The 27,084-nt window shown below is 38.0% G+C and overlaps 2 protein-coding genes across 2 annotated transcripts; one reads left to right on the top strand and one right to left on the bottom strand.

Annotated features, from left to right (window-relative positions):
• Positions 1–558: 558 nt before the first annotated feature.
• Positions 559–13,187, top strand: LOC110443201 (17-beta-hydroxysteroid dehydrogenase type 6-like). Its single transcript, XM_021487258.1, has 5 exons — positions 559–1,150; positions 9,263–9,475; positions 10,492–10,674; positions 11,424–11,556; positions 12,051–13,187. The coding sequence occupies exons 1-5, from the start codon at positions 943–945 to the stop codon at positions 12,382–12,384; spliced, it is 1,071 nt and encodes a 356-aa protein (XP_021342933.1). The 5' UTR covers positions 559–942; the 3' UTR covers positions 12,385–13,187.
• Positions 13,188–17,472: 4,285 nt separating this feature from the next.
• LOC110443199 (factor VIII intron 22 protein-like) lies at positions 17,473–27,060 on the bottom strand. The gene is made up of 12 exons (XM_021487257.1): positions 26,967–27,060; positions 25,054–25,100; positions 24,228–24,300; positions 21,987–22,146; positions 21,420–21,488; positions 21,020–21,082; positions 20,555–20,612; positions 20,195–20,257; positions 19,821–19,912; positions 19,385–19,466; positions 18,971–19,017; positions 17,473–17,771 (listed from the first exon to the last, which is right to left on the bottom strand). The coding sequence occupies exons 1-12, from the start codon at positions 27,023–27,025 to the stop codon at positions 17,634–17,636; spliced, it is 951 nt and encodes a 316-aa protein (XP_021342932.1). The 5' UTR covers positions 27,026–27,060; the 3' UTR covers positions 17,473–17,633.
• Between the last annotated feature and the right edge of the window lie 24 nt (positions 27,061–27,084).

Below are 27,084 nucleotides of genomic sequence, written 5' to 3' on the forward strand. Positions count from 1 at the left end.
TTTTAGATCACTTTTCAGGTTACAAGTGAGAGTTTTATACCAGGTGAGCGATGCAGGCCCATTGGGCCTCTTGTTTTCTGACAAACTCAGTCGCTATAAACATCTTACTAGATGAAACAAATCTCGAAAGTGATTTCCCAGATGATATCGCCTTAGAACCGGCATTTAATAGATCAGCAAACCGTAGCAACCGTAGGCTCCATATCAGGGCGTGCACCATCAGATTAGTAGAGCTACATGTACACGCGCTCTATCAGGAAGTGTCGGAGAACTGGGACATATGTTGTGACTTCCGTGGTCAATATCATCATTTTAATTAACCTCGTGACAATTAACCTACTGTCCCCGTTAACAGTCCGTGGACAGGGACGGTATTCGGTAATTGGGATGATGATTAATAGATCCTGAGATATTGAAGTTTTGAAAAGTGCTAAACCGACTAACTACCGAGATAACATCAAATTAAGAACGTTATAACGTTTTACATTATATAGGTAATCAATTACATGCTGTCGCGTTATGAAATATTTAACAGATCTCGACAAATAATCGATTCATCTGTGATTTTTGCATTGTCATTATTTGATTAGATCTGACTTGTTTTGTGTACATAGTGGCGAATGGTGTTCGTAGACATTTCCTATCACTGTCTATTGTGGGTAGTAATTACAGATGTTACGAGTACAGGTAGAAATCAAGTGGATCGTTAGAACACTCCAATACCCCTTGCTGTGAAATGGACTGGGCTACATTTGTAAACATTGGTGTGTGGTGGTGTCTTTGAACTTAGTACCTATCTCCGGAGGTATTTATAGGGACGGCGCACGGAGGGGTGACCCACTCGCATTATAAATGACAATGGACACAGGGTAACATACCTGTATGTTTATTACCTGTGCTTACATATATGTACAGTTTACATTCAGCGACTGATTATTTAGTATGAAGCGTTTAGCAGGACTCGTCTTACTGGTGTTGGGGTTAGGGATATATTTTAACCAGCAGAGTGTGCTATGTACAACTGTGTTGTCCAAACCGCTGTACGCGGCTGTGTTTTACGCCGTGTTGGGACTGACCGCTGTGTATCTTCTGACCAGTCGAAGCCCGAAACTTTGTGTTTGTCCGACTGGTAAAGCAGTAATAATCACAGGTGAGTTTAAACATAGGTGACTGAAATGTATCTATACAAATGTGCGCATACAGAATGTCATTCATAATCTTATCTCAATCCAAATATAACAACACTTGAGACAGGTAAAATCGGTATGTTAACATATCTTATTTAATATGCATATTTCATATTCCTTTCATAAACATGTTTTAATGGGTTGCGGAAAGAAAATCGGCCATGCATGTCTCCATTACACTGTACTACACTAAAACGTTTTATCGTCAAGGCATACCATACCTGTATATTGGTTGTTTATACCTAACCTCGATCTCGGACAGGTAAACAGTTTTTGATCTCCGAACCCTTAGGACATGTGATGTCACCATTTGTGATACAAAGTCAATTTAGGACAAATTGGACTCGCACAGATAGCTTTAAGAGCAGTATGGTCCACATTTATACTACAACGTTCAAGGTACCTGGGTTTTATAACAACGCTCCGGGCACATGTGTATTGTACCCGACAACACCCTTATGTTACAGGTGTGTTCTCAAATATCAGACGCCATCAAACTAAAAACTTACCTTCCCATAATACAAGCCTACTTTCATATTTGCTGGTCCCATATTTTATGGTTGAGGAAGTAACATATATCGCTGAAATTTAAACTAGTGTAACGTTACTTGTACCTGGTCACGCGTGTCTCTAAACCCCGTCTGAATGTGCGGAGTATTCGAGCATTAATATAAGTCGTTATCACGAAAGAATAGATTAAAATCTCGAACAAATTACGTTTGCATCGTCTATATGCGTCTTCACTACTCTGTCCGATTCATATTATGGTCTTTATGACTATAACGTGCTAAGCTTAATAAATCTTATTATACTGTTTCATTGGCTTGTGATGATGTATAGCTAGCTACCTTATAACCGCTACACAGTACCGAGTACTACTCGAGCTCCAAGCCTAGTATATACCACTAGGCCAAATTACCGTCACATCGTGCTGAGTACTAGAGCACTAAATCTGGTATACCACTAGACCTAAATACCGTCACACCGTGCTGAGTACTAGAACACTAAATCTGGTATACCACTAGACCTAAATACCGTCACACCGTGCTGAGTACTAGAACACTAAATCTGGTATACCACTAGACCTAAATACCGTCACACCGTGCTGAGTACTAGAACACTAAATCTGGTATACCACTAGACCTAAATACCGTCACACCGTGCTGAGTACTAGAACACTAAATCTGGTATACCACTAGACCTAAATACCGTCACACCGTGCTGAGTACTAGAACACTAAATCTGGTATACCACTAGACCTAAATACCGTCACACCGTGCTGAGTACTAGAACACTAAATCTGGTATACCACTAGACCTAAATACCGTCACACCGTGCTTAGTACTTGAGCACTTTATCATCACACCGTGCTGAGTACTCGAACACTAAATCTGGTCTACCACTAGGCCCAAATACCGTCACATCGTGCTGAGTACTCGACGCATTTTATCATCATACCGTGCTGAGTACTAGAACACTAAATCTGGTCTACCACTAGGCATAAATTATCATCACACCGTGCTTAGTACTTGAGCACTTTATCATCACACCGTGCTGAGTACTCGAACACTAAATCTGGTCTACCACTAGGCCCAAATACCGTCACATCGTGCTGAGTACTCGACGCATTTTATCATCATACCGTGCTGAGTACTAGAACACTAAATCTGGTCTACCACTAGGCATAAATTATCATCACACCGTGCTTAGTACTTGAGCACTTTATCATCACACCGTGCTGAGTACTCGAACACTAAATCTGGTCTACCACTAGGCCCAAATACCGTCACATCGTGCTGAGTACTCGACGCATTTTATCATCATACCGTGCTGAGTACTAGAACACTAAATCTGGTCTACCACTAGGCATAAATTATCATCACATCGTGCTCGCTACTCGAGCACTTTATCATCACATCTGGCTGAGTACTCGAGCACTAAATCTGGTATACCACTAGGCCAAATTACCGTCACAGCGTGCTGAGTACTGGAGCTCGAAACCTGGTATACCATTAGGCCTAAATTATCATCACACCGTGCTGAGTGCTCAAGCAGTACATCTGGTATACCACTAGGCCAAATTATCATCAGACCGTGATGAGGATTTAAGCACTAAAGCAGGTAAACCACTAGGCCTTAATTACATCACATCATGTCGAGTACTCGAGCACTGAGTGGTACAGGCGTCAGACCGTTCTCTACTAGCCTTCTACCACTAGTTGCAGGTTCGCGTCCACCAAAACCTGGTACGTCATTGAATGACACTACAAAACTAACTTGAACACTAAATCTGGTATACCATTAGGCCTAAATTACCGTCACAGCGTGCTGAGTATCCGAGTACTAAATTAAGTATACCACTTGGCCTAAATGACCATCACACCATGATGTGGTAATTAAAATTGGATCTAGGACACATACAGAAAAAAATACAGATAAACCTCTCCATGTCGTTGAGGCATGGGTGGATAGAGGTCCTGGCGAGTGATGGTTGGTTATGATGTTTATCTAACTCGAGTTAATTAATTTTCAAATTGTATAAAATCACGAGATTTAACACTAGTAGGTAACCAACGATGTTCACACCAACTCCAAGCAAGTAGGAGGTGGATGTTGGAGAAATGATACTCAAGGTCTATGCTAATCCGATAAATATTTGTGCAAATGTTTTCGTGTCAGCGGTAAAAGTAAACACGAGAGATCTGAATCAAAGTACTGGTATTATGCAAGAGTTACATGTGTGTTATTTAAAGATCATCAAACACTTCCTTTTTATTTGTGTGTGTGTCGCTGCCTGTACTATTTACGAGACACGCAAATCAAGCGTGTCGTGTGAAACACATCAATTCATGTTCCCAATTCAATGACGCAATGTTCGTAACTCTCCGGAGTAATATGCTGTTGTAGAAAACATCACTTCGGGTCATCTATCAGTTTAAACCGGAGACACCAAAACAGAAACTGGTGTTGCCATCCAGATTTTACGTACATGAGATATTGTCACTTCCATGTTGGGTTTAATCCCGGGGTTGAGGGGTCATAAAATAACCTCTCCACTAAAACTTATTTCATGCCTCATTAAAGTCGAATTAAGTAGACGGACCCCTTCAGAATTTGGGTCCTTTTCGTCTCTGCGTCCTTCTTGGTGGACATTAAATAATCCTTAAAAGGGATCTACTTTCATGCTCCTTTCCTTTTCGCCAATCGCTTTGGATTGTCATATACTTGCTAACAGTTTATCCCACAGAAAATACCTTATATTTATCCGAACAAAAAATAGCTTGCTTTCAAACCTTGAACTTCTGTACAGTTTCGAAATGTGTCACGTGACATCCGGTATAGTTTATTTGTTATTTAACGTCCTCATCACAATTATACACATGAAGAAGAAGGTAGTTGAAGATACAATTAGGGTAATCGGGCTAACCACTCCTTGCCGCTAGCCATTTAACGGTGATCATGAATGTTAAGCAGATATCATTGAGTACCAACTTATAGAAAGTCGGTTTGTTTCGACATGGGGACCGAACCCATTATATTTTTATAATACATTGTATACTCAACACTTGTACTACGGCCAAAAACGAGGTATTGATAATATAAGTACGGCGTTAGTTACCGAAGATGTCGCTAGAAAGGAGAGAAAATATTAAGATACATGTACTAAAGGGCAAACGGTTGCATTTGGTACAGCAGATATATTTTGATTGCGATTGGTGTCCCCAGATAGAGCGCACCGAAAGCAAATCCCCAATTCTAAACGTAATTCCCACATTAGTCGCCCCAAACGAAACCTGACCTGCAGGGTTGGACTATTGGACAGACGGTAGAGCAATGACAGTGGTACATGTAATGACGTTCGTTCGACATCGGCTTCCTGAAAAACCTGCATACGACAAAATTGTATCGGGATACGAGGCAAAGTCCGTTTAAAACACTTGTCCTTGTCGGGGTGCCTTTATGGAATATACAATGACATGCTCAGTCTGCGTGCTGAAAAGAACAAATAATCTATTATATATTCACAGACCTATCTATCCCGGGTATTGAGGAATGTGCTTTACATACATCTAACATTGTTGGAAGAAAAACAATCTGAAATGGGTCGTCTGATCGACCTTATCAGAGAATGTACTCTTTTGTCACATCAAGCTGCGATCGGACCCCATCAACATGAAACGACTTTATTTTTTATCGGGACTGAATAATTGGCCTACATTTATGAACGCGCGAGGACCCCAGTATACACTATTACTCAATCTGAAGATTGTTCTCGCGAGAGGTTAAAAGCAATGTGTTCGCATTGAGTTTAACCAGACAGGTGTAATCCTGTCTGCACGGCGCACACTTATGTTTGTGAGCACAGCAGAAGTAATTGAACTCCTTTTGGTTTTATTTTTGGAAAACCCGCTCTTGATGATCAATGTGTGTTTTAGTATAAAAAGGTAGTTTTTAATGTTCAGGGCCACGTGACCGCCGATTAAGGTCTTTGTAGATTATACACGTATTGCCCTTGTGCTAGGGAAACACGACTATTTGTTTTATAATTCAAGATAGAGCAGTAAATATTTTATTATAACGAATAGAACATTATAACAAGTTAATAGTGAAGATAATCAGACTTCTGCACCATTGCTGGCTGCTTAAGGCACTCGAAACTCACGTGCTGGGCAACTTGTGTTTTTTTTCTAGAGAGGCTTCTAAGAAGAGAAATATGATAAGGGAAACTCGAGCGTGCGAGGGGAACACGATGTTTTATTTTCCCGTAAGGTGAACAATGTAATCCAATCATATAAGCTGTTATATGAATGAAGTTTAATATTAAATATCCGTGCATGGTGTGTATCCATATGCTGTATCATGTAATCGCCGACGATGTGCGTAGACAAACATTCAGGACTTTGGCTCTCCATTCGATATCCAGAACAAATAAACCCCAGTAAGCCAAGAGTAATTTCCGAGAAACAATTGTACTTGGGGAAATCAATTCGCGAACGGCACTTCCAGGTATAATCAAAACACCATCATCGTCCTCTGATCTTCACGTGTCGCGGGCTCGTTTGTCATAGTATTGATTTACATTGTACAGCAGACCTGAGAAATTGGATACAGGTGAATACACAAGGATATACTGTGACAGGTTATTTGGGTAAACCGGTACCAGGTGATTTGGGTTAAATACGTGGTAACATTGTCGTAAGCACGTGATAAATATCCTGTGTAATATTTCATAATTAATGCTTCCAGTAGGTTTTTTATTACATGGATGACGCCAGTTCTTTATTGACATCGGTAATTTGAACCATGCTTCAACTGTGATTCGTTATCTATTTATCTACATGTATATTAAACTATAGAAACCCGATATTATCATTATTGCATTACGTATCTGCCTGTAGCTGGAACCATAACAGTGGATGTACCGGGTAATATTGCATCTATATCTAGCTTTAGCCTGATCACTGAGTTATAATCCTTACTGTTTAAAATATAAAAATAGAAACTTTATTTATTTAACAACAAATACGAAACAAGTTATTTCAACTCATATTAATCACTCTTATTGGCCCGGATGTTAGCGCGTGGAGGGTCTTAGTGTGGGAGGAAACCGGAGTACCCGGAGAAAACCCACTTGATCGGGCAGGTGACCCCAACCTTTTCAAGTCCAATCGGGGAATCGAACCCCGGCCGCCTTGGGGAAAGGCAAGTGCGCTATCCACTGCACCACCCAACCATCCTAATTGTACTGTTAAGTCTGACTTCGATGATAGCGATTAGGTTGTAATTGGTATTCATGGACGTTTTTCTCATAACACGTTTGTTTTAATTCGTGTAATTAATTGAATTTTACCTCTAATTGTGTCAGTTGTAATTCGTTCATGTAATTAAGTTGTTGATTATGATCATTGACGTTTACCTCTGAACGTGTAAGTTGTAATTCGTGTGATTCATTGACGTTTTTCTCAGCACGTGTTCGTTGTAGTTTGTGTTCATTGACTTTTTTCTCAGCACGTGTAAGTTGTAGATTATATTCATTGACGTTTACCTCTGAACGAGTAAGCTGTAATTCTTGTGATTCATTGACGTTTTTCTCAGCACGTGTTCGTTGTAGTTTGTGTTCATTGACGTTTACCTCTGAACGTGTAAGTTGTAGATTATGTTCATTGACGTTTACCTCTGAACGTGTAAGTGTTTGATTGTGTTCATTGACGTTTACCTCTAAACGTGTAAGTGTTTGATTGTGTTCATTGACGTTTACCTCTGAACGTGTAAGTGTTTGATTGTGTTCATTGACGTTTACTTCAGGACGTGTAAGTTGTAGTTAGTGTTCATTGACGTTTTTTCTCAGCACGTGTAAGTTGTAGTTTGTGTTCCTCTGAACACGTAAGTTGTTATCCGTGTAATTCATTGATGTTTACCTCTGAACGTGCAAATTTTAATTCATGTAATTTGTAGTTGGTGCTGTTCAATGACATTGTCCAATGACGTTTTTCTCATAACCTGCAAGCTGTATTTTGTGTTAAATAGCATGCTTCCCAGTACTTGCAAATTGAAGTTTGTGTTCCATGACGTTTACCTCAGAACGAGCACGTTTAATGTTCGTTATAGCTTTTTTTTGTCAGAAAAATACAACTATTACATGTAGTTGTGTGATATGCCCTTAATCTAGGAACATACAGATCGCTGTCCACTGACAAGCATACAATCATATCCAACCGGACATACCGCCAAAAAGAAACAGCAGAGATGAAAGCAAAGAGGCCCAATATATTATATCTTGAAGCGGAACTGGACTGGGTCGATCGTCGGCGACTAGGTAGCTCAATTGATACACCGTCCGTCTAGAGTTCAGATGGTCCCGGGTTCGAACCCTGGTCTGGCCGCTGCATTTTTCGTTCTCCTGTTTCATGTGCATTACCAAGGACTGCACTAGCATACCGATTTTGCTCTCATTCGTGTTCCCCAAGCAGATACGACAGAAAAGTCACGAGCCCGATCACATGTTATCTCGTGCACATACACCTGTCAGTCAAACTGCTGAGCGAGACTTTATCTCTACTTCACCTATATATTGGTGTACCTCAAAGTATATACTTAAACATAACAGCTCAGTGTCAACTTGAATAAACACGTTCTTATCTCCTGCTGGGATTACCTTTACGTAAAATACTGACAAGCACTCTGTCACATACCGATAACTGCTTTCCATGCAGTGGCCATGGACTTCATTTGAATTCTTGTTTATATTTCATTTTCCAAACCTTTGTTTGTATAGGTATGTACAGTGTATATGCATCTTGTTTCAGCAGGTCGTATTTAAGGTTTAGTCGGTGCGCATTTGTTTAAACTCAGTTGTACCTGTTTAGGTTATGACCGAACAGAAACCAAACATTAACAAAATCTAAACCACACGTCTAGAAAAACGTATACCTGTAGTTCAACTTTAAATGATATGTTACACCATCACGTTATGGATTACATTTGCATGGCATTGTCACTAGATAACCTACTTGAAAGCTGTGTCGCTGATGAGACTTTGAATGACATCCACCACGAGACACAATTCTCAGCCAATCAGCACGCGACAATACGATGGTCTAGTTATTGAACAATTTTGTGCAGACTGTCGATCAGGCGAGATTTCTAAATTTTAATCTAATTGGATGACACACCTTTGCAAGCAAACAAAGCATAATGAGCGCTAAGTTCAATGCTTAACAATAGTAAATTGCGAGTATAATTGTGACAGCCACATATCAATGTTAATGGGCTAGCATTCAGTTAAAGCCAATGCCCTGGGATGCTGATCGATCAGATTTAAACATATAACAATTACTTTGATGATTAGAGAGAACAGGCTCATCAACCTAATTATTCAAAATTATGGAGCAATCATCTACCAAGTAATGAGTCTTGTGCTTAGGCTAGCTTTACGGATCGTAAAAGAACTTTTCCCCCTTTTTTATTTAATATATCACGTCACCTTCAATACTCACACGATACATAATAATATACTAAGACAAGGAACAATGATAGTATTGCAACATAAAGTACCTGTCCGTTGTATTTTCCAGGATGTGACAGCGGCTTTGGAAACAGTTTGGCCAGGCGCCTGGACAAGCTCGGGTTTAAGGTGTTCGCCGGATGTTTGGCGCCGGACCGCAAGGGCGCTACGCAGCTGGAGGAAGATTCAGGGGGAAGGATCCAGGTTGTGGAGCTTAACGTCACAGATGATCAGCACGTGAGATGCGCTGTTAGATTCGTCAAACAAAATCTCGGCGACCATAGTAAGTATGCGGATAATATACGAAAATTATTTCAATTCATGACAAAATAATCAAAGGTATAACCACGAAAACAGAAGGACTTTTTATGTGTGGTTTCTCCGCAACGGATGTGAAATTATCATTTGGTGTTCTTATGGGGAAAAACAAATAAAACACTTGGCTCTCTGGATTCCATGACAGAAACCCTCGTATTTTAATCATTTTGTGACCAAGAATGAGACCTTTTAATATAAATAGACGGCGAACGGTGCGATAAGTGTAGTATAGATTTATTCATAATGGCTATGAAAGAATATTTCCGAAAAGATGTAGATAGAATGTATGTTAATTGGAGTTCTATTGAAAAACACCGGTAGATATTCATGTTTGCAGATTGTGTCTTCCTTTTACGGACTGCGTTTATACTGTACAAGGCATTGATAAATAGTTTCCTGCTGAATTTATGTAATACATGTAGCCAATGTATGGAAGGTCATGGGACTTTTTATGTATTAAGAAAATCATTTTGAAACTGTCCTCATACCAAAATTCATAACAATTAACGAGGTCAAAAGTTTGATCCCCCGAAGCGGAGATGACTTTTCATGGAAAACAAAATTATTAAGAATATATGTTTCTTTTGTATATAACTCTTTGCTATGAAAGAAGGGCAAGCAAATCTTTATCTTTAAATGCACCTGTAAAGGCCTATTGTTGTGGATTGTGTAAAGCTTAACACGTTGAACTAGATATAAAGGGTACATACCAGTCACAACTGTATATAATCGATGCTGCTGCTTAAATTAATGGGTTGTTCTATCCAAATTAATGTTCAACATTTAGAAATAAAATTGTTCATCTGAATGATTTGCAAATACATGATAGCCCCAAGATACGATCAATAATACGGCGTTATATAAATATATATTTGTTATAATTAATCTTAAATGGTCTAAAGCAATGTTTACATTGAAACCCTTTGACCAAACCAATCTCTAAACACCTGTTTTAGTGACATGTTCTTTGATCTTTTACAGCGCTATGGGCGTGTGTAAACAATGCAGGCATCGCCGTGTTCCAGGAGATCGAGTGGTGTTCCGTCATTCAGTTTCAGCAGATCATGGACGTGAACGTGATTGGCGTTGTCAGGGTAACAAAAGCCTTCCTTCCGCTGATCAGAGCGTCAAAAGGCAGAGTTGTTAACGTCGCAAGCCTTGCAGGTACCTTATTCTAAAGTGTCGCAATATAGTGCTTAAACAAATCAGAGTTGCCCGTAGCCAAAGGCTGTGGAAAATGAGTTTGACGTGAAGGGACTATAAATTGACTTTTACACGATTTCCCAGACTGCAACTGTTTAATTCTACCGATGCAAACCATATACATGTACATTGTATTAGGTTCTTTGTTTGTGTTGACCTTCCTGTCGACTTTGTTGCTTGTTTAAACGTGTCGTTCACCTTGCGAAATAGATCTGGTCAAGTGGAACCACAGTCTTTGTTAGAATCAACATATCTAGAAATTCCCAATTGTAACTATGCCGATACGAACAGTACAGACACTTATGAAAGGCAATATTTCAAACCACAAGTTCCCAAAAAAACCTATCAAAAGCAATAACTACTTTTCAACTAACGTCTGTGCTTATTTCTCGATCGATAACAAAAAACTGAGGTGTCAAGCGCGTATACTTACTCCTCGCAACTCTCACCTAAATGACTCGATGCATGGTGGGCAGGGCGATTGGTGTATGACCTCAGCGAAATGAGTTTATTGGTTCATTACTACGGGGACACAGCTTCTGAAACTAAAGCCCGATAAAATGATATATCCCTAGGGTATAGCATTTATCGTCGATTTAGCGCTGGGACATCTAATTTTATACTTATTTTACAGGGATACTTATGCAAAGGTATAGAATATGTGTTTAAAAATCGGAACACGGTATAACACGTTCTTAATATGTTAACAGGTCGTTTTACTGTGCCGTCATTTGCTGCCTACTCAATGTCAAAGAAGGCGTGCATAGCGTTCTCTGACGGACTCCGACAAGAGATGAACAAGTTTGACATCAAGGTGATCACAGTGGAGCCAGGCCTGTACAAGTATGACATACCTCCACTATAGGTCTCCTTCACTATCTATATAATTGCTGACTGTTTTTTCTGTAACTATTTTAAACTCATATTCTTTTTGTACTCTAATGCACCTGCATCCTCTTAGGTGCTAAGTGCAGCCTTTCTGAGCGTTAGACCTTAAATTGAATGTACGCACTAGAAGTAGTCATGTACGACAGAAATGTCTTCTTGGCTGGAAAACATGTTTTTCCAATTAAAATTTGATTTTTGGGTGAAACTTATCTGTTCCTTATCACAGCATCGAGGCCAACGTAGCCAATGCACGTAATCGTTTGATGTAATGCTTTTGCGGGGTTGGGATAGATAATTTGTTTTCAAATTGTAGAATGCAAAACAATTTCCTAGTCACTTAGGAGAGAATGCGTCTTATGCTTAAATGTTTGCATTTTTTTTTTTATTGTTGTGCAGTACAACAATTTGATTATAGAAAAAAAGGACATAATTTGTTTCTCCCACTACAGGACACCAATAGCCGCCACAGATTACCTGATCGACACCAACCGGAAGTCGTGGGCAGAAACGCCGACAGAGGTGAAAGATGTGTACGGCGAAGAGTATTTCGACGCCTTCCTCAAGAACATTGAGGGCCAGATGAAACGCGCACGCAGTAACGTGGAGGAGGTGGTGGATCAGATGGTGGAGGCTGTCACCACGAAGGAACCGCACGTCCGATACGTACCTAACTTCATGTCTAACGTCCGAGCGTCCATACTCATGTATCTACCTACATCCATAACCGACAGGTTCTTTGAATCTATCTACAAAATTAAGGTCGATGTTAAGAAAGCTACTTAATCGTTGCTGATATGAGTTATGACTTGAGACAAATAGTTCTGAATGACCACGTTGGTATGATGTTTGTCAGGTTTATAATCCGGACAATGAGAAATATCCAATCAACCTTGCGGGTTTAAATACATGGATATACTTGACAATGTAAGCCCTTGCTGTAAAGGTTATTGTCGTACCATTCCTTGTAAAGATTGGCGAAAGATAAAAGAGTGGTAGATCCAACGGGACCCATGGAAGCATTATGGTAATGAGGGGAAAGACGGACTCGTCTTACTTTGGTTTGTGTAATTATATATGTATTGTATCATGTGGTTCTCCTTACAGTGAAATACAGAAAAACCTGGTAAATATCAACTCCGCTTATCCGGATAATTTCCTGATCCGGACAAACCGACAAGTCAGGAAAATGATTTTCTATTTTATTTTATAGTACGTACATGTGTAGGAAAGTTTAAAATGAAACTGGTGATGTATACGGTGCCACACATATCGCCTGTTGTCTATACCGTCACCGATAGACATGTATACACGCTATGATTAAATACATGTATATATTATAAATATACTTCGGCAGCAATAAAACGCAGTAAGTGTATTCGTGTCCTTGTGCTCTGTGTTTTAATGTTCAAAATATAAATTGTGAGAAAGTGCACTATGCAACCATCAAAAACGAACAAAAACCGGATTGGCGTAACCATCAAGTTCAAGAAAGTTTCTGTTTTATATATTTAAATATATGTCACGTCACGTATGGAACAAATTATAATCGTTTATAATCTTAGAATTGAAAATAAATATCAAAACGATGTCCTTGATTTGTTTTGTTTAATACATGTATCCATCATAACAATATCCTGACCACCAACCAAAGATTCCCGGAAGAATCCTTCTAATAGGAAGAGCCATTCTTTTGCTAAAATATATTAACTTATTGCAATGTAGCGTGAGAAAGAAACTAATTTGTACTACAGCTCAATAAAGTTTAATTTACTTTACTAGGTAAAGTACTAAAGGAAAACGACGAAGTGTTCCTATTTGACACGACCTAAAAAATCACTACTAGGTTACCTCCGGGTCATTTCGCCAACATTCCAAACTATATCAAAAACCTCAAGAACGAGATGTTTCGAAAAATAAAGAAAGGGACATAATTCATAATACTGTGTATATTAGAACACGTATTTCAGGTTCGATAAATGTAGGTGACATAGCAAGGAAGGTATGCTCTGGACAAACGTTGGTAACAAATATTAACAAAGGGTCATATTTTTATATAGTGAAACATGACTCCCTGCCGTCCCAGATATTCGCGTATTTCAGGTTCGATAAATGTAGGTGACATAGCAAGGAAGTTATGCTCTGGACAAACGTTGGTAGCAAACATTGACAAAGGGTCATAACTCTTGAGGGGCACGTGGCCCAGATTTCAGTGCACGAAATTTCACCTTTCCGAGCTACCTTTTAATATTGTTTTGTGTGTGTCTGAAATAGCAAGGAAGTTAAGGGACGAAAAGTATACCACAATAAGTTCCACCATATATGTACAAATGTAGTTTACGTATAAACATATCTACGCAATGCATAGGTGGTGGGCACGTCTATCAAAAAAACAAAAAAAATGAATATATAAAACTAGTTTTATATATTCATTTTGTTTTTTTTGATAGACGTGCCCACCACCTATGCGCGATGCTATGATAGAGAGTTAGGTTTTTACACATCTAATTCTTCTTCTGCTCTCTGAATCATTCGTATTAGTCTACATTATTGTTTATCTTTTCACCCCTACTGTCCCAGTGGTTTGCCCTTTAACCTCTAGTTTTTACACTGATTATGTTAGCCCTTGGAAAGCATTAGCCTCTATATAGTATTACAGTCGTTTGCCCTTTAATCTTTTATCTTCAATGGCTCCGACTTAGCCTCTTGTCTTCCAGTCGCTTCAGTAATTCTTTCCTTAGCCCCGTCTTTCGACTTACTGTTTTGTTAGCACTTTGGTTATCTCTTGTTGTTTTTAAGAGTATATACCAACGTAAGAGACAATTGCGGCCGTAACTGCTGACGTAATACAAGTACAAGTGCGGGTGTTTACACAACTAGTGAGTCATAAGGGATCCATATACCACGTTAATCTCGGTTGCCGGGAAACATGCGACATAATATCCTGTTGAGAATACTCTCGCCGATCAATGCAGGTTTAAACGCTATTTACTGCCCGAAGTGTTCTATATAGTCTTGTTACTAACGACAGGTCGATTTTTTTTAATAAAACAGGGTTTTCATGTGTATTAAAATTGTTTAACAGTTTCTGTATAGTAAATGCATGAAAATCAAGAGTGAATGAGAGTCGAATTCCTGCGCCCATAACACTGTAATGAGTGTGTTATCGTGTTATTGGAATATTTCATAAAAGTCGTACATTTTTGCCATGCAATACAAATAAAAATGAGCAATACAATAAAACTGCACGAGTCGAACTCCTGGCCTCTACCAACGTCGCATAAGAGGAATTAAAAAAGAACAGCATTAAAATTGGCCAGAAAGCTTAGGAAAAATTTGATCGGGAAAGCGACTTTAATAAAAGACAGAAAATCCTTTTGGCTGCTTCGTCTTTTAAATAGAAGGGAGAATACTCCGGGTTAAAAAATCTTAATTGAACTCTTCTTTGCAATTGTAAAGATGCAGTTTAAAGTTTACCGTAAGTTGTTTGACCATATGCTATCGTGGCATTGACAGGGAGATGAGGTCACGAATCAACTGACACTCATCGATAAGCGTCTCCTCCCTTATCTTAACAACTACATAATACATATTGAAATATCCATGCACCGCTCATGAATTTTTGTTTAGGAACAGACGATAGTAAGATTTAAACTTCAGTCCGATATCTAACAGACAATTGCACTTACGTCTGCAGTCTTTAAAACGTGTATATTTCAAACTTTAAACATTCCAGACTCGGCCTCTAGTCTTTGACCTTTGCTATCTAGCCTTCCATACTTTCTATTTCAGCCTTTAGTCTTCTTTGCGTTTCTATTCTAAGTAACCTGTGATCTTCCATGCGTTTGACATGCTTTCAATTTCAATCAGTAGTCTTCCAAACGTTTGTACATCACCTTCCAGACTCTAATCTTTTAGATGTTTCTTTTAAACCTCAGCCTTTTTGCTATTCTTCAAAACGCATTTTAAAATTTGTAGACAATTTACTCCTGTGAAAGTGGGGGTTATGGTAATTCATTGAGCAAATCTTATAGCTCTTCACCCCAACTTGTTACAACCAAATCTCATAAATCTCATGAAACTCTCCAATTTGATATGATTGATATTTGATTGATATATTACCATATTAACAGCTTTTCATTTTCTGTTTAAATTACTTAACAGTGACAAAATAAAGAGTTAAGAGGATACAAATACATTTTATTCATGAAGATCTACACAATATCTATTGGTCTCTTTTCATAATTAGCTACATAACTTTGTGTTAGATATTCTAAAATACAAATCTGGTGGATATATGCGAATACAACATTTACAATTAATTCATAATTGCACAATGCCCACAATACATTATCACCATTGTCTTGTAAATCTGATGTCAAGCTTTACTTCACCTGTCAGTTCATGAACTGATAATTTTTCATTAAATTCGGTACAATTTTTTTCTGAAAGGAATGTGTAATTTTTGTTACCTCTCCAACTAAAGTTTACTTAATAACGGACATAGAATGACAACAACACTAGCAAGATCATTGATAATTAGACAACAAAGATTCTGTTGTCCAGACATGTACACATACCAAGGTAGGTACATGTCACAGTACCTGGTACACAGCATGTATATACTGTATATATAGTATATATTTCTCTCTAGCTGTACACAGACATAAAATAAAACTTCGATATAATGCCACTCATTTTATTTGCCACCTTGTTTACGGCCGACATATTTCAAGGGTCCCTTTTCTTGTTTTTTAGGATTTACTATATATATATCCCTCAAATTATCGCCAAACTCCTTTAAAGCGTCTACATTTTTCTGAACAAATGGTGGCAGTATAACGAGGTTTGAATGTACGTTTACAATCACATAGCACTTTGAAAAAGCCAATAAATAATGTAAAACACATTAACTTAACTGAGCTTTTTGAAAAAATATAAGACAAAGATAACTATCCCTTATTTCACTGTAAAATAATGATCCTAGTCCCACTGCAGACAAAAACATTAGATAATTCCACAGTAGCTGTTTACACCTAGAACAGGCCATAGAACTGCTGTTCATCACATAGCTCAATCGATTAATAGAGTAATAGTATTGTGATTGGAAATCCTGGGTTTGAAGAGTTATCTGCCCCCTATTATTTGTACTATTACTCTCAGAACACTGCTGTAGATGTTTTGTGATCTATCTTATTTGTCTAGAGCTATTGGTAGGAACAGTGTCTAATTCAAAATTATAGATATTGGCAGTGGTAACGGAACCTTCCATAATCACATAAATTGTTCTATGGTCCAATTTTCATGTGTAGCAGCAAATGGCCTTGTTATTCAGATAAGAGAACTGGGGACTGGTACACAATGTCTGCTGGAAGGAAATTTGAGATGGTATGGGAGTTTATTACATATTTACTAATAAATAAGGGTTTTTTGTATATGCGATACAACACAATTGCTCTAACCCATATCAGCCCTCGCTGTATCACACCTCAAAAGCCGTACGCCGTATCACACCCCAAAAGCTGTATCAGCCCCCGCCGTATCACACCCCAAAACCTGTACCAGCCTGCAAAACCTGTATCACACCCCTTTTGGAAATTTTTCGTTTTTCAATATTTCAAAAGAAAAATAGATCATAAGATAGTAGCTTTTATTAGTAAGTATGTAATAAACAGAATAAAACACGCCTTTTTCCATATCCCACCCAGTATCAACCCTCGACCAATATCAGCCCTCAGGTTGATTCTGGGCGTGATATGGAAAAAGGCATGTATTATTCTCCATGTATCATGTAACAGGAGAAAAAAATGCGTATGTGTGTAATTATGTGTGTGTGTGTGTGTGTTTGTGTGTGTGTGGGGGGGGGGGGGGGGGGGGGGATAAAAGGTGTTCCCTTTAACCACCTGGATCCCACTTGACATGCTCAATTTCAGTGATTCAATGCTGTACATGTAAAGCGTTTGAAAAAGAAATATTTTACTACTATTATGAATCGATATATCAGTGCTATGGCACCAATCACAAGCTCACAATGATCACACTCCTTCCCCAGATGGATGTGTTAGCTCTTTGATGATCTGAAATAACAGTTCATTTTGTTCTCCCATCAGAAGGGGCCATAACTCTGTTTGTAGAGCACGTAGAGAAATAAAGTCTTGTGACTGACAAGCCATCTGAAAAAAAAGATATATAATATATGTATGAAAAAGAAAATCATTTAAAACTAAAAACAAATATGTACAATACATGTGCAAAGAAATAGAAAAACAGAACAATAGTTGTGTGGGGGCACTTGAAACTTATCTTTTTCACTTGATAATACTGGTATAGCGATACCTTCCCAAAGCAACATAAAGCATGTAAGTACAACACAGATGTTTGTTGTAGTTTGATTCTCAACCAAAAGTTGCATGATGACAGATGAAGTATACTTTTGAGCAAATATCATAATACAAACTAGAATTATGTCAGTGTGACATTACAGCCGCTCACCACTTTAAATTTAATTGCTTCAGTGACACGTTGAGTTATTTCCCTTACACCCAATTGGATACTATTTTGACACGGCGCGAATTCTTGTCAAACAGCAGCGGCAGTTGTGTCCTGTTCTTAAATTGTTACACTTTCATAAATAAATACACCAGAAATAGCATGCTGTGTTACAAAAATGTTTGATAAGCATACACAGTTCACATATCGTCTCGTCTCGGAGCCATTAGTCTACCGTTATCAACCTAAGCACGATATGGCATATATACGTTACCGTTTCAAACATCAAAATAGAGTTTATACTTCATCACTCATACGGTTTATAAGTTTATATATTTACTTCTTCCTTCTACAGACAGCGTCAATGCTTGACAGTCTTCACATGTGCTTTCTCAAATCATATGTGTTTCACACGCGTAACACTCCCCAGACCGCAATCCGAGTTGCTAAAACGCTCAAACCTAGTGCACGAATTTCACCACCACAACACTCGTAGAACGCACCGAAGATAAACATTTTGTTTTCAGCAATTATTTAAAGTATGGATTATTATTTGGAGAAGAGTATCAGAAGACTTTATGTAACCCACAGGTGAGTGTCAGAGATTCTACTTTCTATTTACGATAACGAAACTATATAGCAGAAGCATGCAATACTGAATTATGCGCACGCACCTCGAACGGAAGTGGGTCCGTCATTTCGTTCTCTGGACAGAATTAATAAGCCGCTCGGCTCTCGCCAAGAGCGGCTTAAAAACACAAACACCTTTCCATGTTTAAGCCTGCAATCCTCAAGACATCATGTTTAAACTTGGACCCAAAGTGATCTTAACGTTGTTCTTATTTGCAGCAATAAAATACATTATTGACAGAATTGTACATACCACAACTGACTGCATCATAAGAAATAGATCTTCTGACAAAAACTGGGCTGAAACAGTAATGAAAATAACGAGTTAAAAATCAAATCATCCTATTAAATGTTCTATTAAATACTTCTGAGTTTAAATAATTCAGAATAATTATAGGTGGTACTAATTAGTTCTAATTTTAAAGACATGACAAATGTTTGGAAAATATAATTTTAGTAAAACATTGACAGCAATTCCTTGTAATGTTTATGTAAATACTGCTGAATTAAAACAGAATTAAAGGGAGTACTACTGGTAACTATAATACAGTTCTAGAGCAATCCTGTGACAGCAATTTCAACAAAAGCAATATGCAGCTGAAGTATATGAGAAGAATATGACATGTAGGCGAGATGGTTGGTCTTGTGGACAGTACTAGACACTCACCAGTGGCATGGTCGTCCGTGGATTCCCAGGCATACTTCTCCAGAGTCTGGGCATGCTCTGGTCTGATCCTTTGTGGAGTAGGCTGCGTACAAATTTACCAATCAGTCATTTACAAACATCCAGTAACCAAACAACATCCAAATAAACTGCTGTCCTGCCAAACAAACCCTCTAGCCTTGTAAATCAAAATAACACATAACTATATAAGTTTTACCATCTTGCTTACAAAACATAGTACTGGTTAACTTTATACTTGCTTGTATGCCCCCTCCTCTATATTGCCCTCACATAATCAATTAATACAGTAGTATGTCATAAATAGGATTGCAGAATGGTCATGACAAATTAAACACTTTTTTTTATCAAACATTCATTGAAAGGACATAAAAGCAATCCCTCTTGTATTAAATAAAATCCAACACCATGCTTGATCTACCTGTAACAACATCAGCAGAAGGACTCTTGTGACCTCACAACGTGCCAGGATGTCACAGTAGGCTCCTATAGGCTTCCCAGTGGTAGAGGACCCTGTCATGTTACAAAGCTTACATTATTCTTTACTATATCAATACTTTTTGTACATGTATGTACACAATCATGTTTATCATATATCATAATTTGAATATTTATCAATGAGTTAATCGACATAGAAAAGAACATCAAAATATTAAAAAAATATTTTTTTACCTTTTTTGCAATAAGGTTGAATAAAATACTAAATACTCTTTTTTATAAAGCTGGTAAATGATGCATATACATAATAAAAAAACCCACATCAAATACAGTTGTAACAAAAAAAATATAACCTACCACCCCTTTCCTGCGCCAGATAGGCCATTTCTGTTAAAACTGCCAGAGCACCATCATAATCTTCTGTAAATCAACAAGGTGAACATTTTGTATCAAGTGTCTAATCAAATTAAACTTACCACTTCCCTACAGTACTACTGTATATTACAGTGAAAATGACTGAAAATATGGTTCTAATTTACTCAACAAAATTTAGAGTGTGAAAATATCTTCCTTTATGAAATGTGCAATAACACATTGTTGTACAGGTACATATTATTTGAGGGGGATGTATACAAGTATTTATCATCGTTTGTGCTCAATCCTTTAGTCGGTGAATGTGATAAATAAAAACAGGGTGAGACAATATCTTTTACTTACTCGTTGCCACTTTACATGATGCTACAGATCCTAGGGAGTGTAGGCATTCTAACGGACTCTACAAGTAACACCATATGATCATAGCATTGCTTCATTTTCATAATGTTTACAGTATTTTAACACCGTCTTCATCAGCACCACATTTTATTTGAAATTGATTTTGTTCAAGTTATTAAGTTATAGTGCAAAATAAAGGTGGCTTCATGAAATTTTTCTATAAAATCACTCTTGAAAATGTTTTCTCTGCTCAAAGTTTCAACATTTATTGAATTCTTCATGTTTAAGCTACATCCAACAGCTATACATGGCTTTACATTTTGTTTGCTGTATAGTTACAAAAACATTAACCATATAATACAAAGTGTGTGTTCCATCCAAGAATCTCAAAATTAAATTCCCAAATTTCTTGTCAAACACATATTTTGTTTGATAACCAAATTAATTGCTAAAAACAATGTTTATTACCTGAGACTGAAGCTCTGCTGCTCGCTGAAAGTGGGACATTGCTTCACCAGGTTTGTTTAGATTCTGTACCAAAACAACCAGTGTTATACTCAATTAAATGTTAACGATTTTGTTAATTACCCATGATTATCAGGAAGCAACATGTTTAACAATTATACATTGTGCATGTATTAAGCTGAACACTCTGAAGTTAATCATCAGTAGATGGTATTTTAATCATTATTTGAAACAATTTTAGACCATAGTCGATTAAAATGTATCTTTAAGAGAATGAATGAAATCATTACTTCTCTATCTAAATCATGACTTCTTTAGCACTTGAATACATATATGTATTATGAAATAGAAAAACATCAAAAGATTGTATATTAAATATTCATATTGAGTAAATAAAACTCACCTTCAATGCCTCTCCCAGTTCTATAGAGAGAGCTGCGGCCAGAGAGATATGATTGTTTTCTATATAAACCTGGAATATGAAAACAGTTAACATGGTACAATGTATTACTTTTCTCCATGCAGAAAAAAATCTTTCAAGACACGTGATCTAATACATCAAATACAGAGGTCAACATGTTAAAGTGCAAGGGAAAAGGAATCATTATAAATTGTAAGCATACAATTCTAGAATCAATACTCAATCAGAATTCAGTCAATAACAGAAATCTAATTTTGCAAAAACTTGTTTCTGATTTGACTTGACTTTGAGTATTTCAATAAACATAAAATGAAATGTACATTTATAATACAATTTCTGTAATGGGGTTATGACACTCAAAACTGGGTAGTTGTGTGAATGTAGTTAGAAATGACTGTATGCATACCTGAACAAATTCACCACTAGGTTAGTTTTTTTTTAAATGCCAGAGAATGAATAAGTGAAAGACGAAATTATACCAATGTTAACAGTACGAGATCAAGTTTGATGTGAGAGTTTGACAACCAAACTGGGAAACTATTGTCTCACCCTTATAGCATGACTGAAGCAGTTTATGGCTGCAGTGAGGTGCTCCTCAAAGCTAGGACACTTCATCTCCCGGTTGGCCAGTTCTGCATCCAAAAATGACCGTGCAGCTGACGTTAAGGCCTGTGCCTCACCAGCTGCGTTCACCAAGGTATGCTCACATCTGGCAAGCATAAAACTAGACCATCAGCTGACAAACATCCAGTAGATGGAAGAAAACAATTTTTGTTCATGCCATCAGATTGATGTTTCTGTTAAGTAACTAACAAAGAATGCAGGCGCGGATTTAGGGGGGGGGGGGGCACACCCGGCCCCGGCCCCCCCTTTTGGCGGCGGACTGACCTTTTCCGGGCCGGCCCATAATGGTCTTATCGGCAGGGAATGGGAACATATTAACATTTTAAAATGCATCAAATAATGCACGGAGCTTGTTTAAAAAAAAATCTGGGGCTATGCCCCACACATCTTAGCAAATATTGTGGGTTTCCGTTATCTGATATTTTTACTATATTTTCTTTATTAAAACAATATTTGTTGGCATCGCTACGCTCGTCTACTTTGTATCTTGACCCTAAAGTGTGTTTTTTATTTTACCACCTCCGCAAAACCCTAAGTTGCAACTTGCAATGCTCGGCGGAAATATACTAGCATAAGTTGCATAATTATATAATTGACCGCTCGTTATAGATGATCTGAACATTAATTCTTTTTATTGTAACCTTCCTAACCGCCCGGGCGATATTAATCATATCATTATACAAGACCGATAAAGGTTTTTTTCGGCTGACAATATTATGTATAATCGATTAAACATATCCATTCAATTATTTTGGTATTATATATATTGTTGGAACTGTTTAACTATCTTGTATGTACAACATAATATCTCATTGTGGTACTTATAGCTTACCATCGTGTACGTACAAGAAAGTATCTTCACACAGCATACTATTGTGTACGTAGTAATAACTTGTACGTGCCAGAATGAGATGATATGCTGTACTTACAAGTATGATAATTCTAAATTAAATTTAAAGGTGACGCGTATGTGCCTCCTAAGTTGTACCATTTTAACCAGATAGCTTAGCAAATGTACCACCTATGGTAATATGCACGCCCTTACATGAGTTAATCAGCGTAGACATTTCAGATATATCATTGTCTACACTAGTGAATTAGTTAACAATTATAAAACAAGAGACTATAACAGGGGCGGGTCCAGGTGAGGGAGTAATGGGCGTACGCCCCCCCCCCGCCCCTTTTCAAAAAAAAAAGAAAAAAGATTTTTTTTAACGTAATCTGCTAATATTGTATTGAATATGGCAATTTATCATATTCATTAATTAAAGACATACTCTGATAAAAAAAAATGTCAAACCATGACACTTCAACTATTTTTAGCCAAAAAAAGGTCTAAAACAGATTTTCTTCTACGCCCCCTCTTTCAAATATCCTAGAAACGCCCCTGTATATAGCTAGTGGCCTTGGGTGTCGCACTGATTTGAACTTACCGATTGTTTACCAACTTAGTGATGCCATGAGTAACTCATTAATTGAACAGCAACGATGTTATGGTGTTTTTATTCTTTTGTACGACAAACGTACAATATCTGAAGACTAGATTTATATTTTGACGGTGGACCTCTCGTATCCCCTTGCGGTCGGGACGCCGAATTAGGTAATAATGAACAAGTCCCCTGTGGATTCATACATTTGTCATCACCACGCTGTTGATAGAGAATTTGAACCGAAACTTAAATTTTCTTTCCAGTACACAAAAAAAGTCTTTGGGCCATACTTAAAATATGTTTTTATCTTCTTGTTTATTAAACATAAAAACAATCCTCAGAACACGGGAAATCGCTTCTGAGACGTTCTAGAAAACACATTTTTTTGGGGGGAGATCCCCAAACCCCCCTTACGGGGAGGGGGTCTGTACCCTCCCCCTCCTTGCGCTACGCACTCGGGCTGCTGCCTTTCGCAGCACACCGTTGACTATTGGGAAAAATTTCTCGGACCCCCTTTTAGGAAATCCTGGATCCGCCCCTGGAATGTATTTAACATTAAAAAAGTTCTGCTATGTAATCTAAAGATAGACAAAGATATTATTACATAATGTGTTAAGTGTCTGAATTAATGCATCAAGATGAAAACAATCATCTATAAAGTTTAAGGAAGCACATTCAGCCATATACAAAGGTTAGATATGTGGGAATCCTTTTTATCTTGACTTTGAACATTTACCTTGCTTGTGCTAAGCAACAAAACCCTGCATACTGTGGACAATCTTGTTGCTTTAAACCCTTGGCAAGGGCAGCTGAAAAAAGAAATATGTATCCACAATAATTGCATTTTTCCATTTATTGGCATGATTATACCACAGATGGTTTACATATTATTTTCTCTGTATCTAGTTCTTCAAGATTGTAGGGGGTAGGAGTTTCCACAACATAGACCAGCTTACAAGATTAATATGATGGATAACTTTTTTATTAGGTAAAAATGTTATCCATCATATTAATCTTGTAAGCTGGTCTATGTTGTGGAAACTCCTACCCCCTACAATTTGATCACACAACTGATCATGAGTGGACACCCGGCATACCGTCAAGGTATCCATAGTCCAGCCAACACCCAACAAAAGGATCCAACCTAATATTGGAACGGCGTTGGCTCTTCTCCCCCTTTATAGTTCTTTCTAGACATATACTGACTATCAATTGTAATACTTCAAGTAAGAATCAATACATGTGTGTATGTCTCACCTGTTGTAAGATCACAGGTAGTTATGGACATATTGACTTTATACATTTCTCAGTTAAGTTAAAATGTATATTACAACAACACTGGTCCATTTGATCAATTTTGAAATGGATTCTAGGTCCAAATAAACATATTTATCTGTATTCCTATCTAACCTACCTAACTGATATTATTGTCTTCCCTTGTAAGATTTTTATCATTTTGAATAAGCTGATACATGAACCATTACAGCCTGGAGTAAGTAAACAAATTATAAAAAGCAGAATCAGATCTATTTTTAGATGAAAATGAAATTCAAACTACTTACAATATTGCTCTATACCCTCAGCTACATTAGGTCTTTTCAAAAAGCGTCTGAAAAGATAAATCATAGGTACCTCATTGCAAATCATGAAAAAAATACTACAGCAGAAGTTACATGTACCTATCTACATTTTATGTAACATGCAGATCTATGACTGGATCCTGACTGGAGTTAGACAAGGGTGCTTGTTATCTCCCTTCCTCTTCTGCTTGCCATAGACTGGCTGATGAAGACATCCAGGGAAGAGAAGAGAAATGGTATACAGTGGACTCTGTGGGAACAACTAGATGATTTAGACTTCGCCGATGACATTGCTCTTCTCTCTCATACACAACAGCAGATGCAGGATAAGACTGACACACTGGCACAGAGATCAACATGCATTGGACTCAACAATCATAGATCCTCCGGGTCAACGACCCCCCCCCCCCCCCCCCCCCCCCCTCACTATGATAGAAGGCCAAGCGCAGGATGATGTGGACTGCTCCACATATACCTTGGCAGCATATAGTAGACAAACAGGATGGGACAGAAAACAACATAAGAGCAAGAATTGGCAAGGCCAGGACAGCATTCCATCAGCTGAAAAACATCTGGGGTTCCACAGGCCTGACTCTGAACACCAAAATCAGGATCTTTAACACCACTGTGAAGCCTGTACTACTCTATGGCTCTGAGACATGGTGGACTATGTTATACTGTCACCACCATAAAGAAAATACAGACCTTCATTAACACCTGTCTAAGAAGAATTCTCCACATTCTATGGCCAGTCATCATCAGCAACCATAACCTGTGGGAAAGAACCAAACAGCAGCCAGTAGGGGTAGACATCCTCAAAAAACGCTGGAGGTGGATTGGTCATACACTAAGGAAGCCACCCCCAGCACCACAAGGCGAGCCCTAACCTGGAACCCACAGGCAGAGCGGAAAAGAGGCTGTCAAAGGAACACCTGACAGCGATACCTAGAGGCTGATTCGAAGAGGATGGGACTGACATTAGGGCAGCTTGAACGGCTGGCCCAGGACCACAGGGGGAAGTAAAGTAAGTAAGATCTATGTGACATGCTATATGTCGATCACTGTTCACCGTATTGACAACCAATAATACATTGTAGGTTAATTGGGCCAGACTTGCAGATGGAAAATTAATGTCAACCCTTTCCTAGCTCCTACATATACTAATGTAGGTGTTAAAATCAGCATGGATATGAAAATTTGATAAACTCATATACCACTTGTTCCTCATGTTGGTGTCAACGGTTAGTGTAATTATGTGCACTTTTTACTGTGGCTGTTTTGGTTGGTTCATTAAATTACATTATGTTGTGTATGGTTTATCAAACTGTAATAAAACATATATTTTCATGCTAATATCTTGAAATGCACCACATCTACTTCTTCCAATAACCTGCATACCACCTCTGGTGTATTGTCGATTTCACATCTCACATCAGTGACTACAAGCTACAGGGACCTGAGAATATGATCATCGGGGCTATCATTTTTACCAAAAGTCGATCTAAACCCCTAAAACATGTAAAATTACTCTGAACACATTAGTTTAGGTCAAAATATAGCTGTAACAAATCATCAGGTCCCTTATCAGTGACTGCGAATTTGCAAAGTTCTATGGTAATTATTTAAAAGAGCAGTATGACTTAGCTCAATACCTGTACACCACTACACACATATTATTTTCTTAATTGCTTGTTATTTCTCTCTGAATTGAGAAGATCAATGTTTGAGGTCCAGTACATGAGAGGATATTCTATCACAACCCGTCAAATTACTCAGGTATCGAGCCCCTGCGCCCGAGCAAGCGCTGCAGTACATGGACGTCTAGCCTGTTAATGACTAACCATTGATCAGTGTCAGTCCATATTGTTCTGTAGATAAAGGGAACTTTAACCTACTTTTTCAGTTTATTTGTGACTGCTCTGTATTTCCCAAGGACATCAACATCTTTCTCCATTGTAAACTTTCCTGTAATTCATTCGAATGTACCTCCGCTACTGAAGAGTTCCAAATCGG

Source organism: Mizuhopecten yessoensis, unplaced genomic scaffold, assembly GCF_002113885.1.
Source record: "Mizuhopecten yessoensis strain PY_sf001 unplaced genomic scaffold, ASM211388v2 scaffold716331, whole genome shotgun sequence".
NCBI lineage: Eukaryota > Metazoa > Mollusca > Bivalvia > Pectinida > Pectinidae > Mizuhopecten > Mizuhopecten yessoensis.